Here is an 18,115-nt window from a genome sequence, read left to right on the forward strand (position 1 = left end):
TAGCCTCCATTATGACCATTGAAGGTCCTGTCTGGTAAAAAAAAAATGTGGGAGGGGGTGATACTGTTAGATAAATTCAAAATTGTGTCATTGCTATGTTGCTAACAGTATCTGAAAATGCTTGCATTTCAAGAACCCACTGTCAACGCCATCCACTCACCTGGGAACAGCAACGGTCACGGCCCCTTTGGCCAGGACCCGTACGACCTACCAAAAAACAGCCACATCCCCTGTCACTATGATCTCCTGCCCACGCGGGACAGCCCCCCGTCACCCCACAAGGAACTAGACAGCGAATGAGCTACCAGAGAATCCCGCCACTAGGAGTTGGACAAGCGAATGTGCTTCCAGAGACTCAACAAGGACCCCACCCCCTCTACCCATGGCTCAGCTAATGAATGCTCCTCATTTGCTGGCATACTGTATGCTCATTCGCTGCACCATTGTTTTCTTGCATTTGTTTTTTTATTATCACTATAATCATTCTTAATCACGGTTTTTTTCGGAGAGAGGAACTCTTATGTTGCCTCAAGTGTCACATTCACAATTTTCTTTATCAATGTAGACATGACTGTTATTTGTGAAAATTTTGGTATTTTGAGGTGTTTGAGTAATATTGATATAGGAAAATCTGTCAAAAGCTGTATATGAAGTGTTCAGTAAATCATTTCAATCACCGGGGACTCATCACCTGCCTTTTAAAATCTATAGTATACAAAACAAACCTCAATTTATTATTGTAACGATTAAAGTGAACTTTAACAGTATTAGGAATCCGCTAATTAACCAGTTACCAGTATTTTAGCCAATTTTTTCTTATTTTATTTTCCCCCTTTGTTTTTTGTTATTAGTACTGTACGATTGAGCATTGTTGTTTGTTTGTTAGACGATGTAACTGTTATTGTTGTTGACAAATCTTAATCTTTTTTTAGTCTGACATCAATACTAAAGTAACCAAAGGTTTAAGTGCCATAGTAAGTCATAGTAAAGCTTTTCTTTTAAGTTCCTTTTGCTCTATTAGTGGTGGATTATGAGCAAATAGTTGACTTGTGGCAAGCATTCAATCGCACAGTTTCAGGTCTATTACTATAAGCAGTTAGAGTTTTGTGTCAGTTACTGTTGTGAGAACAAGTTTAAATGTATTGCCATAATACTTTCATGACACTTCATAAGAATTACATAAAGCCTGTTATAACCTCCTGGAAGGTCATACAACTGACTGCAGAACACCGTAACATTCCATGTCAGCATTATGTCAATTCAATTGTGAAAAAGAGCGGGGTTTTATTCCTGGTTATGAAGGCATGTTGAAGGAGGACCACTAAAATATATCCAGATTATTAAATATCTCCAATATTAGATAATTAGATAGACTATGAGTTCATTGGCAATTACCTGTGAAATTGTGTTTAGACTTTTAATCAAATTTAGAACAGGAAAACTATTAATATGATGTACTCTGTTGTTAAAGTATGTAATAGTAATTGAACTTTTATGCAGTGCAATTAAAAGGGCTCAGTATCATTTAAAAAAAGAAAGAAATAAAAAATAATTTGTAGTAATAATGCATAAGCTGGACTTTTGCATCGCAATGAAATGAAAGACCTTATCAAAAAAACAATATAATGAGACAAATTCAAGATTCACATGAAATACTGTATAAGCCTACATTTCCAGAAAATACTGTATTTCCATAAATACTGGATTTGTTCAACATTAGATTTAGAACTCTTTGTGTATTCTGCATGTCTTTTCACGCATTATGAATGGCCTAAAAGACAGCCACAAGTCTTAAACTATTCTGAGCCAGATATGAAATGTATTTGTACAAAAATGATGTATATAGCTGTAATCACTTGAAAACGAGAAGTGATGTTTGGTGTTGATGTAAACAAATAAATCAACAACACACCATGCCTTCCTTTTTGTATGTTATTAATATATCACACCCTGTGCTCTGTTCTTCAAGGTCCAATCAGAATAGCATAAATATCAAACTGTAGATAAGACTATATTTCACTAAATTATTTTCATTACAAAGAATTCCATAATAATTAAATCCCTGTTCTCTTACAAATGACAAGTTTCACAAGGAAACAACATGACAGTTTGACAGTGGCTTGACATTGGTTTCTTGAAGGCTGACAAAACTCTAGTCACTTAAACAACATATTGTTTTTATACCATTAATTGTTTATAATGCGTTATAAATAACATGTCACTAAAAAAACATTACAATTCAGGATTAGTGTTATTGAAAATGTAGGCTATTGATATTTTTTCAGACAAATTGGACCCGTGTAAATCTAAATGTATATACACATATTTTTGCTTGTTTGTTTTCAATCACCCTATTCTACTTAGACTTTTCTAAGAGTTTCACACTTATTTTTCCTCCCCAAAGAAATCTCATGACAAGGATTTAATTTTAATACCACTTGTTATACATGCTCAATATTGCATTTTGTCTCTTTTTTTGTTTTAGGTTACATGTACTGTATTTGCAAATGCTTTTCAATAAAATGACAAAAATGTGACCTGCGTTCATGGCACATAAATGAATGATGCCTAGGCTAACAAAAAAAGTGAGAAGTGATGAAGATGTCATCACCTGGGGACACAGGACGCAATTACAGAGTTTCTAACCCAATATTGTACTGTCTTTGACACAATGTTTTGGAGCGGTCAGTGCTATCTGGGATCCTCGGGAGGTCCTAACCCTAACCTCTACCCGAGTCCCGATTTTCATGACTTGTGACTCTACTTGGACTCAACCATTGTTGACTTGGAGTTGCCTTCTCGTGACTTACATTTGCACTTGGACTGGATAGGTTACGGGGGGGGGGGGGGGGGGGGGGGGGGCAAGAGATGATTGTGGCAAGGCAGGCTATGTTCCGGCGCCGCCTCCGATCATAGCATACACTTCCCCGTAACCACCAGTCTCCAGGTTACTATTTTGCTTTGCCTGATTGAGAACAGAAACTTCTTTATGAAATTGAAAACAATATTAATATTGAGTTTAATAGTAAAGCAACAGTCTAGCTATTTGTCTCTCTCTCCCCTTAACTATAGAAAAGTAGTCTGTCTGAATTTCATCTTCCTCTATCCTCCCACTTTCCCTCCTGCATCCCATAGCCAGGATCTGACAAGTCAACCTTTAGTATTCAGTTTGCAATAAAAAAAAAACTACACAAATATCAGTAGGTGATTACAAATAAGTAGCTGAGAGTTTGACTTGTATGGTAAATACAATGAACAAACATTTAAAAGGCGACTTCAAAAAGGCTTTACGACGAAAGCACACCAAACGATTATGTTAGGTCTGCACCTAGTCACAGAAAAACACAATTTTTCCAGCCAAAGAGAGGAGTCACAAAAAGCAGAAGTAGAGATAAAAATTAATCACTAACCTTTGATGATCTTCATTAGATGACACTCATAGGACTTCATGTTACACAATACATGTATGTTTTTTTCGATAAAGTTCATATTTATATACAAAAATCTGAGTTATGTTTAGTAGTTCCAAAACATTTGGTGATTTTGCAGAGAGCAACATCAATTTACAGAAATACTCATAATAAACATTGATAAAAGACAACTATTATGCATGGAATTATAGATACACTTCTCCTTAATGCAACCGCTGTGTCAGATTTCAAAGAAGCTTTACCGAAAAAGCACACACTGCAATAATCTGAGTACAGCACTCAGACAACAAATCAAGCCATACAGATATCCACCATGTTGTGGAGCCAACAAAGTTTGAAATAACATTATAAATATTCACTTACCTTTGATGAATCCCAGTTCCACAATAAATGTTTGATTTATTCGATAAAGTCCATAATTTATGCCCAAAAACCTCCTTTTTGTTTGCGCGTTTAGCCCAGTAATCCAAATTCATGATGCGCAGGCCAGACGAAAAGTCAAAATGTTCCGTTACAGTCCGTAGAAACATGTCAAACGAAGTATAGAATCAATCTTTAGGATGTTTTTAACATAAATCTTCAATAATGTTCCAACCGGAGAATTCCTTTGTCTTCAGAAATGCAATGGAACTCAAGCTAACTCTCATGTGAACGCGCTTGACCAGCTCGTGGCACTCTGCCAGACTACTCACTCATTCAGCTCCAATTCCCCCCTCCTTCACAGTAGAAGCATCAAACAAGGTTCTAAAGACAGTTGACATCTAGTGGAAGCCTTAGGAAGTGTAATTTGACCCCATAGACACTGTATATTCGATAGGCAAAGAGTTGAAAAACTACAAACCTCAGATTTCCCACTTCATGGTTGGATTTTTCCCAGGTTTTTGCCTGCCATATGAGTTCTGTTATACTCACAGACATCATTCAAACAGTTTTAGAAACTTCAGAATGTTGTCTATCCAAATATACTAATAATATGCATATATTAGCAACTGGGCCTGAGTAGCAGGCAGTTTACTCTGAGCACCTTATTCATCCAAGCTACTCCATACTGCCCCCAGCCATAAGAAGTTTTAAGCAGTTTGGGATGCTCTGGCTCGATGTGTATGACAGTGTGTTCCAGTATCCAGCCAATATCCAGCAACTTCACAGAGCCTTTGAAGAGGTGTGGCACAACATTCCACAAGCCACAATCAACAGCCTGATCAACTGTATGTAAAGGAGATGTGTGGCGCTGCATGAGGCAAATGGATGTTTATACTGACTAGTTCTGATCCACGCCCCTACTTTTTTTTTTTTATATAAGGTATCTATGACCAACAGATGCATATCTGTATTATATTCCCAGTCATGTGAAATCCATAGATTAGGGCCTAATGAATTTATTTAAATTGACTGATTTCCTTATAAGAACTAAGTTTTTGCCTGTTGTGTTTATATTTTTGTTCAGTGTAAGTATTCAAGCACAGGTATTGAGTATAACTTGTGAGGTAGTGATGAATAGTAAGTTAGGTGAGATTTTTCATTAAGGAGTGGCGATATACTGCCATGGTGGTGACTAGAAACAATTGCATAATATAGACCTGTTCTAAATTGATGGACTCGTAACTCAATGGTCTTAGACTTGATTTCAGCCATAGGGACTAGTGACTCCACTCAAGCACAGGAGACTTGGGACTTGAGTTTAAGTGACTCGACCACAACACTGCTACCCTACCTTAACCCTAACCTTAACTTTTACTTAACCCCTTAAATGTCAACTTCAATGGAGTATGGACATCCCAAGATAGAGCAGACCGTTTTGGAACGTTCAGATAGAAATAGGCTATGTAGAACAAACATGTCTCTGACATGTAGAATAAGAAATCACTTCAGCTCTATTCATCACATTTCTATCTGCAACGTTCAAGAACGTTTGGCAACTGAACGTGGCCCTGGGCTAGTGCATGCATTTTACATCTTCAGGCTTGCAACTAATTTACCAAAATAAAATGGAAAACTAAATATGAATCAATTCTGCAGTTTTGTTTCCTGGGGCCAAACCTCACACAGGTAAGGCACTCACTAAACAATGCCTCTGCCACTGGTTAGTGGGGGCTATTGCTTTGGCCTACACAAGTAAGGGTCTTGAGTCTCCTGCCCACGGGCTCATTCCACTAGAGCAGTGGTTCCCAAACTTTTTAATAGTTCCGTACCCCTTCAAACATTCAACCTCCAGCTGCGTACCCCCTCTAGCACCAGGATCAGTGCACTCTCAAATGTTGTTTTTTGCCATCGTTATGAGCCAGCCACACACACACATTTATTAAACATAAGAATTAGTTTTTGTCACAACCCGGCTCGTGGGAAGTGACAAAGAGCTCTTATAGGACCAGGGCACAAATAATAATAATCAATAATTTTGCTCTTTATTTAACCATCTTACATATAAAACCTTATTTGTTTAATTGAAAATAGTTAATTACTTACCACAGGTTAATGAGGTGGGTATGCTTGAAAGGATGCACATAACTCTGCAATGTTGGGTTGTATTGGAGAAAGTCTCAGTCTTAAATAATTTTCCACACACAGTATGTGCCTGTATTTAGTTCTCATGCCAGTGAGGGACCGAGAATCCACTCTCACATAGGTTCATGCTTGCAAAGGGCATCTGTGTCTTAACAGCACGATTTTCCAAGGCAGGATACTCTGAGCGCAGCCCAATCCAGAAATCTGACAGTGGCTTCTGATTAAATTAAATTTTCACAGAACCGCTTGTTGCAATTTCGATGAGGCTCTCTTGTTCAGATATCGGTAAGCGGACTGGAGGCAGGGCATGGAAGGGATAACAAATCCAGTTGTTTGTGTCATCCATTTCGGGAAAGTACCTGCGTAATTGGGCATCCAACTCACTCAGGTGCTTCGCTATATCACATTTGACATTGTCTGTAAGCTTGAATTAATGTGCACACAAAAAAAATCATACAATTATGGAAAGACCTGTGTGTTGTCCTTGTTAATGCAGACGGAGAAGAGCTCCAACTTTTTAATCATAGCCTCAATTTAGTCCCGCACATTGAATATAGTTGCGGAGAGTCCCTGTAATTCTAGATTCAGATCATTCAGACAATAAAAAACATCACCCAGATAGGCCAGTCGTGTGAGAGACTCGTCATCATGCAAGCAGTCAGACAAGCGAAAATTATGGTCAGTAAAGAAACTTTAAGCTAGTCTCTCAATTCAAAAAAATGTGTCAATACTTTGCCCCTTGATAATCAGTGCACTTCTGTATGTTGTAAAAGCGTTACATGGTCGCTGCCCATATCGTTGCATAGTGCAGAAAATACACGAGTTCAGGGGCCATTTTCACTGTAGTGTCCAAAACGTCTTTCAAGTTGTCAGGCATTCCCTTAGCAGCAAGAGCCTCTCGGTGGATGCTGCAATGTACCCAAGTGGTGTTGGGAGCAACTATTTGCACGTGCGTTACCACTCCACTATGTCTCCCTGTCATGGCTTTTGCGCCATCAGTACAGATACCAACATGAACAGCAGCTACATTTGGCTACATACAAACCGTTAGTGGAATTCCAGCGAGAGAGTCACGGTTAATGTGATTGAATGTTAATCATTTGACTAGGCTACCTATATTTGACATGATTTTTGGCAGTGAAACGAGGCTCCTCAGGTGAGAAATAAACCTCACCCAAATGTATAGCCCCGTTGGAAAATATAAATTGAATGTTTGAAAATGTGAAGATTATTTTTTGTTACAAAAAAAATATAAAATTACATGGGAATCACATTTTTACTTGGCGTACCCCCGACGGCATCCAGTTTGGGAATACCTGGTCTAGGAAAAGGAGACAATTCAACAGTGTACTGATGTGTTTTCAGAACAGTGGACAGTGACTGCAATCCAAAGCGTGTTTGTTATGAAATAATATTTTTATTAGTGTTGCACCATTGTTCTTACATAATATAACCATATACATTTTCAGTACCACCTGTCCTTGAGTGATGGACCGACCCTGGAGTGATGGACCCCCTTGAGGGATGGACCCCCTTGAGTGATGGACCCCCTTGAGTGATGGACCCCCTTGAGTGATGGACCCCCTTGAGTGATGGACCCCCTTGAGTGATGGACCGACCCTGGAGGGTGCTGTTTTACGTGTAGGATCTTCTGAGGTGCAATGCCTATTTGTGTGATAGATAGAAAAGGGCAGTCGGTTGTCAGGATAAGCTTGTCTGGCAATACGGAAGTGAGTATATCCCATAGTGAAATACCAAAACAAATACTTGAAAGAGAACTATAGGTTACGACTGTAACCCCTGTTCTCTGATTGTATGAGTGAGATATTTCACCAGAACACCCTCCTTGGATGAGCGAGGAAGAGGTTTGGCTTATTCGTGAATGACTCAGAGAAGCTGCATAGGGTAGGAGGGACACCCTTCTCCGACGCACACATCTCGACGTCCAGCCAATCATGGCTGGCGTAGTGTAATAAGTCTTCTGAAGAATAAACTGGAGGCGTATCCCATAGTGAAATACCTCACTCATATTATCAGAGAACCGGTGTTAGAGTTTTAACCAATAGATCTGTCACTTTACTTCCTCCAGCGATTTTAGAACGTTTACTATTGAAAAGCGATATCCCAAGTATAAATACAGTAAAGTATACACAGTAAAGGGTACAAAAAAGGAAAACATTGGATTAGTAACACAGTAAGGGTACAAAAAATGAAAACATTGGATTAGTAACACGAGCCGACTGTTCATCCCACTTTAGTAATACGTGGCAATGCCTGACGTCATTAGAACGCGGCCATCTTTCCTCAGTTAGTGCGTTTGCTACTTCTCTTTTGGCTCAATACATTGGAAGTGATTGATTTTCCACCCACTCGTTTCTCTGGAATATCAAGATTTCAGGTAGGAATGTATGTACTTCTGTCAAGTGCAAAAAAGTCAGTCATTACATGAATGCCTTTGTCTTGCGGTAAATCAGTCTAGCTAGCATGAACCAGCATAACTAACGTTTGCTAGCTAACTTACACGTCTAGCTCTAGTTTGCTAACAGTAACTTAGTTATAAAACCTCAGTCTCGCAAACAACCTAAAAGTTACAAAATAATTGTACGTTTAGTTAGCTATAAAGTTATGTTGCAGTTGACAAGGTGATAACTAAAATAGGTAGCTAGCTGTTGCCTTAGTTAACTAGTTACATTTGTTTATTTTACAACGTTATATCAAAGGCGAACTATTATTGATGGCACAGCAGTCTACACTCCACAATTTCATGTAAAACACATGCATGCACACTGTCCATAAATGCACACTCGTGCGTCTCTGCATGATGAAGACGTGGCAACAGCTGACTGTTGGCTAACAACCGGCATTTTGCCAAAAGTTGTATTGGCACAGGCCAGGCAGTCACTATTTTATCTTTCTACAATTTAAAAAAACACTAGAATAATACAACTAGGTAATAATACAATGACCAAAAACAGTAACTACCAATATCATGTCAACATGTACCGTTACGCTTTTTATGAAAGTGCCACGTTCTGTGTGTACAAAGTGTCAGTGTGTGTGTATACAGAACTCACCTTTATCCCTAGCTCTCCAGTAGTTATCTTATTACCAGGATTACATCGGCTTCCTACGTTTCATTGGAATAAAGAATACCAACCTATCCAGAGAACTGACGAGTTACAGTGGAGAGGGGGCCATGAGCCAATGTGATATCAATAATCCAATCAGTTAGGAGCTTTAGCTTCCATGTTTTCTGACACCTGCCCATTCCAACTTAGTCTTGTGTAGAGACCATTAAACGTGCCTCAACTAAGAACTGCCTCTCATACTAAGAACTCAAGCCATGTTGTCTAATAATGTGTCCTTTCTTTGATGTGGCAGACCGAAGGCCGGGAAGATGATGGAAGAAAGTGGAATAGAGACCACCCCACCCGCCTCCCCTTTGCCTCCCCCTAGCATGGCAGCCGCAGTCAACCCCCCTCCCCTGACTATGGGTAAGTCATTCATTGATACAGTGGATGCACTGCTTCCAACCTACGTTGGTAGCTCCACCAACGGCACAAAATGCAGGCTATACGTCCAGCTTTGGTTCGGTACACTACCAAAAGCATGGAATTGCTACTACAAATCTGCTAGGTCTATATCCTAAGCCAAGGCACAAAATGCAGCCTTACATTTTAATGCTACATTTCTATCTTAAAACTGTTCAATCTTCTGGGCTGTATTTCATTCCATAAAGTTGTCCACTTCTTTTTGCCCTCATTCATTCTCCTTTACAGAGTAGTCTATTATCAAAAGCTCCACCTAGACTTCTCCATGTTGCTTTCAGCTATATTAATCCTTTCAGATCTCAAAGTAAGGAGGGCATACAATGAGAGCAGAGGGGAGAGAGTGTCATTCTGCAATGAAACACAGCCTCAGTTTCTAGCAGTATGTATCTCCGTAGTCACAACATCAAGCAAGAGAGAGGTCAACGGCTTGAGGTCATAGTTTGTCAGTTGTTGGAATGGGATGCAAAGCAGCGGAGGGGATTAGTGCTTGGAACATCGGCATGAGAGACTGTCTGTCCTTGAGTTTGTGTGGGACAAATGGACAAGGTCGGCTGTTAGGCAGAACCGTGCAAGTCAATTCTGATAATCACCTGCTCACTGTATAACTTTGCACTAACACAGCAATACTTATCACAGAAATAATTGGAGCCTTGGGTAAATTATGTTCTCTGAAGTTATAGTGCAATGGAAGCAGCCTGTCCATTGTATTTCTTACAATGGAAATGACATCCCGGCGATCCTCAGAATGTCGACGTAGGCCAGGCTGTACAACGAGCCATTCATTTCAGCCAATGCAGTAGTGCTTAGGGTATTATCAAGTCATTATGTTGGGTTTAAAGGAACAATAGCTAGTGATAGAGAATTGTTTTACACTCAAAGATATAGCTACGCTAAGATTTGATTCAGTGGGGTCTTTGCTCCAACTTTCATGTACATTGTAATTTGGGTGAATTACCCCTTTAAACATTCTCATACTTACCTTATTATTTGTTACTCAATAATACTCTCTTGTTCCCCTCCAGGCCTGTCCAGTCCCCTGTCCCTCCCCAGAACAACCGGCATATCCACCTTCGCCCCCGAGGGCTTCTCAACCCCCGTCCCTCTCGCTGTCTCCACCTCCATCCCCCCTATCCACTCCTCCGCGCCCCCTCCCTTCGGCAGCCCCATACCCACCATGTCCTTCCCTCCTCCGCCCATTGGGGGAGCACCTTACACCCCCAGCCCCATGGCCTTCTCCTCCCCCTATCCCTCTGCGCCCCTCCCTCCGACCGGTCCGGTGATGACGGCGCCACCGATGGGCCCGCCCACCACAGGCTTTACCATGAGTGCGGGCTATGACATCACGCGGGGACACGCCGGACGCACACCGCAGACGCCGCTCATGCCCAGTTTCTCCAGCGCCGCCCCGATGACAGGTAAGGCTGCCCACTGGCCGGAGCTAAAGAAGCCACGTGGTGTAGGCTATATTTGCCGATTTGAACTGATTGCAAAGGCCTCGGTATTATCAATAGCTTCTGGTCTGTTAGGTCATCCTGTTTTGATGAAAAGTGCCTGAGACTTCAGTCTGGGTATATCATTCCCAACACAAGAGTTGTAAAGTGGAAATTGAATGGCAGTCCATGTGTGTCCAAGGTGCTCTCTTCCTATGCCTTTTAGTGCTAAACTGAACTGTCATTGCAATGTATGGTGATGGGGAAAGGTGAACAATTTCAGGTGATAACCTTAAGATATTCTCTGACTTGGATCTCCTAGAATGCACATTCAAACATGGTCATCAGTCTGGCGCTTTTACTCTGCCGTGTGTGTGTGTGTGTGTGTGTGTGTGGGAAGGGGTCAGTGGGCTAAAGGGAAAGCTATTATCTGTGGTCAAGCAGAGAGGGAAATAAGCCCACCAATTTGAGCGGCTCAGTGGACTGCCAGGTTCCGGGTTGGCCCTCTCTAGGGCTTGACACAAAAACACACATGGAGAAGAGACACATGCAAACTACTCCACTAGTCCTACCCACTCTCCATATGGACATTTTATTTAGTCTGCCCACACCCCAATGGATAACTATTTTTGTCAGTTGTAAATATGTGTATACATTAAACAAAAATATAATTTTCCATATGCACAAAGAGCTTATTTCTCTCAAATGTTATGCGCAGATTTGTTTACATCTCTGTTAGTGAGCATTTGTGACCGACCGCCTCGATTCATTGAGTCTTATGCAGCAAAATTTGAAATTTGCATTTTTTACATTGGATAAAAGTATAGACTAGTATAGAAGTATAGAGCTAGAAAATGGTATATCATACACTGCAGTTGAAGAACAATGGGAAAGTAATTCTGCTTTGAAAGTTGAAACTTATAACCCCACTTTTGAGAAAATGTTTTGGTACACCTACTTTTATATTTCTCCTTTATTTAACCAGGTAGGCTAGTTGAGAACAAGTTCTCATTTACAACTGCGACCTGGCCAATAATAAATTCCAGTGGGTCCCAATTCCAGTGGGTCGCAGGTTTACATACACTGAGTTGACTGTGCCTTTAAACAGCTTGGAAAATTCCAGAAAATATCATGTCTTTAGAAGCTTCTGATAGGCTAATTGACATCATTTGAGTCAATTGGAGGTGTACCTTTTTTAAAAATGTATTAGATGCTTAATGTGAGTCTGGAAGGAGAGTTTACAGTCTAACCAGACACTTAGAATATGTAGACAACTACAAATACCTACATTAGAACCGTCCAGAGTAGTGATGCTGGACGGGCGGGCAGGTGCGGGCAGCGATCGGTTGAAGAGCATGCATTTAGTTTTACTTGCATTTAAGAGCAGTTGGAGGCAACGGAAGGAGAGTTGTATGGCATTGAAGCTCGTCTGGAGGTTAGTCAAGTGTCCAAAGAAGGGCCAAAAGTATACAGAATGGTGTCGTCTGCATAGAGGTGGATCAGAGAATAACCAGCAGCAAGAGCAACATCATTGATGTATACAGAGAAGAGAGTCAGCCTGAGAATTTAACCCTGTGGTACCCCCATAGACTGCCAGAGGTCCAGACAACAGGCCATCCGATTTGACACACTGAACTCTATCCGAGAAGTAGTTGGTGAACCAAGCGAGGCAGTCATTTGAAAAACCAAGGCTGTTTAGTCTGCTGATAAGAATGTGGTGATTGACAGAGTCGAAAGCCTTGGCCAGGTCGATGAATTCAGCTGCACAGTAATGTCTCTTATCGATGGCGGTTATGATATCTTAAGCCTTAGCCCCACCCACCTCTTTTAAGGCTTCACATGTGAGGATATTTGATAAACAGTGATTAGTTTAGTAAATAACCAAAGACTAAAAGTGGTGAAAGTTGCCTACTATAATGAAAAACTCCAGTTAAAAATCCACTTTATCTTGTCCTTGGCCTATATCCTAATCTGATTTTGGTGCAGGTCATGTTGTTCTTCACATTACTGTCTCTGGTAAACACACACACACTATATAAAATAAAAAGTTGATTTGTCACATGCACAGGATACAGAAGGTGTAAACTGTACATTGAAATGGTTACTTGCATAGTAGCAATAACAGAAAGTGCCCAGATAAAAATATTGTATAATTATTAGACAACGCTTACCTGACACACTTGTCTGAATTGATGGGTCATATGAAGGAAATGCTAGATCCAACCCCCAGCCACATCAGGCAAAGTGGATGGGATTTAATCATCTGGTGAAGTGTTCTGTTTAGACATGTAGCTAGCTAACTAAACAATGAACCAGCATAATCCAAACTCATACTACTACCAACCAATACAAATTATGTCATAGCTGTAGTATGACTCTGCAGGTAGTTAAAGATAACCAACCAGGTTCAATGTTAGCTAGCTAACATTAGGCTATAGCTAAGAATGCAAATAGTTCTGTGAATGGAATAATAGTACTACACAGTGAGCCAGCAAGCTAACGTTCACTAGCTAGCTAACAGTACGCTTTAACTTGCAATGAAAACAACTTTCTGACGAAGTTGGAAATGTATAATATCTGAAAATGTAGCTAGACTCTTATCCATATACATGGATGAACGCTTCACGGTAGACTGCAACCGTTTAACTCTGTTTTGTTTGTAGCTACATCTCGTTTTGCCAGCGTTGTAAAGTCCAGTGGAGGCTGGTGACTTGAAAAATTGAGGATGGAAGACCCATGGTATAGTCGCAGAACGAATGGCAAAGCGCATTTAAAAAATCATCAAAGAGCTATAATTTTAACCTAAAACTTTTAAAGACATTTATAATAAAATATTATGGGGAATGGGAATAAGAGGGCTACTTAGTGTTGGGAAGGGCAGCAGTGATTGAATGAGGGTATGAGGCATGAGCAGAGGTGTTCAGAGGCTTGACTTCAGTGCAGGACAGGGATGAGGCTTCAGTACAGAAAAAGGCTCATCATGGATTGTGTTGGAAAAGAGCCCAACTCCTCCACTAAGGACAGGATTTGACTGTGAAAACAAAACACATAGTTAGACTAAAGAGCTAAGAATGAGTTAGTCCAACCAAGGAGTGAAATCACATTGTGTATGTGATTGACTCTACATAGTAATTAAATAAAATGTATAGGGGTACTCGCAGTGCTTGGAGAGGAAATATTCAATGTGCCGGTGGATGAAAGGGAATATGGGGAATAACAGACAGCAGAGGACCAGGGCTGTTCAGTTCTTCAGAGGGCCATGGGTGGAGCATGGGGAAAAAACTGTTGAAAACAACATTTTAAATTAATATCAATTAATACAAAATTGGTAACAATTGTAAATGAAATTAAACTTAACTTTAAAATCACAATGTGCTATTACCTCTGCAAGCCCCCTGTCGTTGCCTTTGTTAGCATAACTTTCCCTCTCGACGTGTCCTCAAAGCTAATTCTTGCATGCCCAAAAATGCAGTGGTGTCGTTATATCCCAGTTTCATTTTACTTTCTCGTTGTGTTGCGCAGTTTGAATACGCAGACCTTCGTCCATTGCATGATCGATGTGGCTTTTTCCCAGAATCTTTAATCTGATGCAGGCATTTATATGCTCCCTGCTTTTGTGATTCCGTTTAGCTGAACCCACAATGTTCTTCAAGTCACAGTACCCCCCCCCCCCCCCCCCCCCCCCCCTTTTGATACCAATTGGTACTGAACGCCCTCACCTTTTCATCCTTCATGAAACTGATCTCAGTCAGAGATTGACTCACGGTTTTAATTTGCACCTTTTCCGTGTACCCCAGAGAATGAAAGGGGTTCTTCAACAAAAAGTCCAACATTTTCAGTAGCATTATTCATTCAGGCAGAGAACTGCATGCTCATTCTGCTAGCTAGCTAAATTGTGCAGCTACATTTTAAATAAGAATTTGTTCATAACTGACTTGCCTAGTTAAATAAAGGTTAAATGTAAACATAATCACTCTTAATCTCTAGCCAACAATGTCACCAAGCTTCTCAACACATATAACCTCCATAATGCTCTGTGGCACAATCCCAATGCAACACACTTGGTTCATTCTCTGATCCTAATCCTGTGATTGGATGAGCAATATGTCAGTTCATGCTGCGAAAGCTTTGATTGGTTTGAGGATGTTCTCCGGAAGTGGTCACAATTACTATGTACACCGTTACGTTTGGGGTGACTTAGAAATGTCCTTGTTTTCCATGAAAACATACATGAAATGAGTGGCAAAATGAATGGGAAATATAGTCAAGATTATAAATAATACTTTTTATTTGAAATAATTGTGTCCTTCAATCCTTGCTTTCGTCAAAGAATCCTCAATTTTCAGCAATTACAGCCTTGCAGACCTTTTGGCATTCTAGTTGTCAATTTGTTGAGGTAATCTGAAGAGATTTCACCCCATGCTTCCTGAAGCACCTCCCACAAGTTGGATTGGCTTGATGGGCAATTCTTACATACTATACGGTCAAGCTGCTCCCACAACAGCTCAGTAAAGGTTGAGATCCGGTGACTGTGCTGGCCACTCCATTATAGACAGAATACCAGCTGACTGCTTCTTCCCTAAATAGTTATTGCATAGTTTAGAGCTGTGCTTTGGGTAATTGTCCTGTTGTAGGAGGAAATTGGCTCCAATTAAGCGCCGTCCACAGGGGATGGCATGGCGTAGCAAAATTGACTGATGGCCTTCTTCAAGATCCCCTTTACCCTGTATACATCTCCCACTTTACCATCACCAAAGCACCCCCAGACCATCACATTGCCTCCACCATGCTTGACAGATGGTGTCAAGCATTCCTCCAGCATCTTCATTTTTTTCTGCGTCTCACAAATGTTCTTCTTTGTGATCCGAACATACAGTATTGCAAAACAGTGCATTTCTATCCATTACTTGGTGACATATTTAGAATAGTTTCACTATTTTTACTGGTCAAGTCACTCCGGTTCACACTGACCGTGGCTTGTGCAGAAAGTAGTAAATCAAGTTTTCCAACTCATCTGTCGATAGTACCTGCTAAATTCAGGGTATCAATGTTGTTGAGAAAAGTAGCAGAACTTTTGTAGTTCTGGCTAACATTATCTAACTGGCTAACATTATCTATTTCAAAAATGGCACGGTAGAAAGGACTATCACCACATACTGAGCAGCTCACGTTATAAACAGACGCATGCTACATGGCAGACCAATCCAAACTCATCTCTTGGCATGTCCAGCCCATCCATTATCTCAGCCAATCATGGCTAGCAGGAAGGTTCCTGGCTTTTTCTGTGGCTAAACCAACTACTCGTAATTTAACCATTTGCATTTACAGATGGAATACTAGTTTGTTATTAAGGCACATGAACGTTTTTGATAAAGGTATTTTTACATTCAAATGCCTCTCCTGTGAAGTAGTGACGTGAGACATACGCCTAGTTTCCTCAAACTAATCACATTTCTCCCTTGCCAAGGTAATCCATACACCTGACAGCATATCAAGTAGCTGATTTTTACCATGATTATTACACATTTGCATCTTGTGCTGGGGACAAAAAAATTGCAGTTTTGTTACATAAAGCAATGCCACAGATGTATCAAGTTGAGGGAGCATGCAATTGGCATGCTGACTCCAGAGCTGTTGCCAGAGAATTGAATGTTAATTTCTCAACAATAAGCCGCCTCATCGTCGTTTTGAACAGAGTGCCCCATGGTGGGGTTATGGTATGGGCAAGCCTAAGTTATGGACAACAAACACAATTAGCATTTTTATCGATGGCAATTTGAATGCACCGAGATATCGTGACGAAATCCTGACGCCCATTGTTGTGCCGTTCATCCACCGCCATTACCTCATGTTTCAGCATGATAATGCACGGCCTCATGTTGCAAGAATCTTTACACAATTCCTGATAGCTGAACATTTCCCAGTTCTTCCATGGCCTGCATCCTCACCAGACATGTCACCTGTTGATTTGATTTGAGCCTGTTTGGGATGCTCTGGTTCAACGTGTACGACAGCGTGTTCCAGTTCCCACCAATATCCAGAAACTTCGCAAAGTCATTAAAGAGGAGTGGGACAATCAACAGCCTGATCAACTCTATGTGAAGGAGATGTCATGCTACATGAGGCAAATGGTGGTTACACCAGATACTGACTGGTTTTCTGATCCACGCCCCTGTGACTAATTAAAAAAATACAAGCACTTTCACAGAGTGAGTAACATACTACCTCACAAAGAAATGGGGCAATGCGTACACACAATGGTTAAACATCACAACGGTGACACATTAAAATGGTTTAAATGTTTGTTTGAGCCAAGGTGTTTGTCTTTGAGGTGGGTGTGGTTTATGTATCCGTTTCTGCTGTTTACTTTGCATGGATAAATGTGTTTACCTAGTGTCTATTCTCTTGATTACATTATTTTGTTACTGTACAAGTCCACCTGTTTTTGGTTGTCATTCTGTATGCCTATTGGATACAGCATGGGTATTTAAATCCAGGCCTCAAGGTCTGCTTTTTAATTTATTTTCCTGACTGATTCCTGTCTTTAATTGGGCAGACCTTGGTGTCCAAGGTCTTAATCAGTCCCTGTTGAGAAGGAAAGGATGAGAACCTGCAGTGTTATTGTCCTCCAGGCCCTGATTTGAATACCACCAGTTTGGCCCCTTATGAACACAATTGTAAGAAAGCAGACCGCAACAGGGGACTGAATGTGTCTGATAAACGCATGTTTTCGTTTTCTGTTGTGAAAACATTTCCTTTTGGTGCCTAATGAACACAACCCTGGTATACAGTACGTTATGATGAGTGGTAACGGTATTCATGATGTCTCTTCCAGGGGTAGTATCCAACCCAATGGTGCAACAGCCAATGATGTCAGGGGGTCTAGACGCCGGCTCCCCAATCACCTTCCCTGAGGTCGAAAACGAGGACCCCCGCCTCGCCGTAGATGCCAACGCGGGGGGCGGCATTTGGGGTTTCTTCAAGGTACGTCTTTTTCAGTAATTTCGGTAGGGCAGTGGATGTTTTTACGCACCTGACACTCTCAAAGTAATGTGAACACACACACAGTAGTGGACATCCGCGTCGTGTTCATTAGGAGAACGTTTTTAAATGTTGTACAACGGAAATAGGCTTTTCTATTTCACAAGCCCAGGTTGGCCTTCCCTGTTTCAGTCCGTTTTCTTCGGTTTGATGTCTA

General features: G+C 40.8%; 2 protein-coding genes across 5 annotated transcripts in view; both read left to right on the plus strand.

Annotated features, from left to right (window-relative positions):
• Nucleotides 1-2,537, plus strand: part of megf10 (multiple EGF-like-domains 10) — a 104,437-nt gene extending 101,900 nt beyond the window's left edge. For all 3 annotated transcript variants that reach the window (XM_021601689.3, XM_021601691.3, XM_090233733.1), the window contains exon 25: nt 134-2,537. In XM_021601689.3, coding sequence (XP_021457364.3) covers nt 134-300 — 167 coding nt within the window. In that variant the 3' untranslated portion in view covers nt 301-2,537. The remainder of the gene's footprint in view (nt 1-133) is intronic.
• Nucleotides 2,538-7,920: 5,383 nt separating this feature from the next.
• prrc1 (proline-rich coiled-coil 1) overlaps nt 7,921-18,115 on the plus strand; it is a 34,489-nt gene continuing 24,294 nt past the window's right edge. The window contains exons 1-4 of one of the 2 annotated variants that reach the window (XM_021601692.3): nt 7,921-8,334; nt 9,318-9,430; nt 10,510-10,902; nt 17,753-17,901. In XM_021601692.3, coding sequence (XP_021457367.3) covers nt 9,334-9,430; nt 10,510-10,902; nt 17,753-17,901 — 639 coding nt within the window. In that variant the 5' untranslated portion in view covers nt 7,921-8,334; nt 9,318-9,333. Of the gene's footprint in view, nt 8,343-9,317; nt 9,431-10,509; nt 10,903-17,752; nt 17,902-18,115 lie in introns of both variants that reach the window. The other variant, XM_036976790.2, reaches the window with a different exon arrangement.

This window comes from Oncorhynchus mykiss, chromosome 5 (genome assembly GCF_057628025.1).
Source record: "Oncorhynchus mykiss isolate SJ-2025 chromosome 5, ASM5762802v1, whole genome shotgun sequence".
In the NCBI taxonomy this organism is placed as follows: domain Eukaryota; kingdom Metazoa; phylum Chordata; class Actinopteri; order Salmoniformes; family Salmonidae; genus Oncorhynchus; species Oncorhynchus mykiss.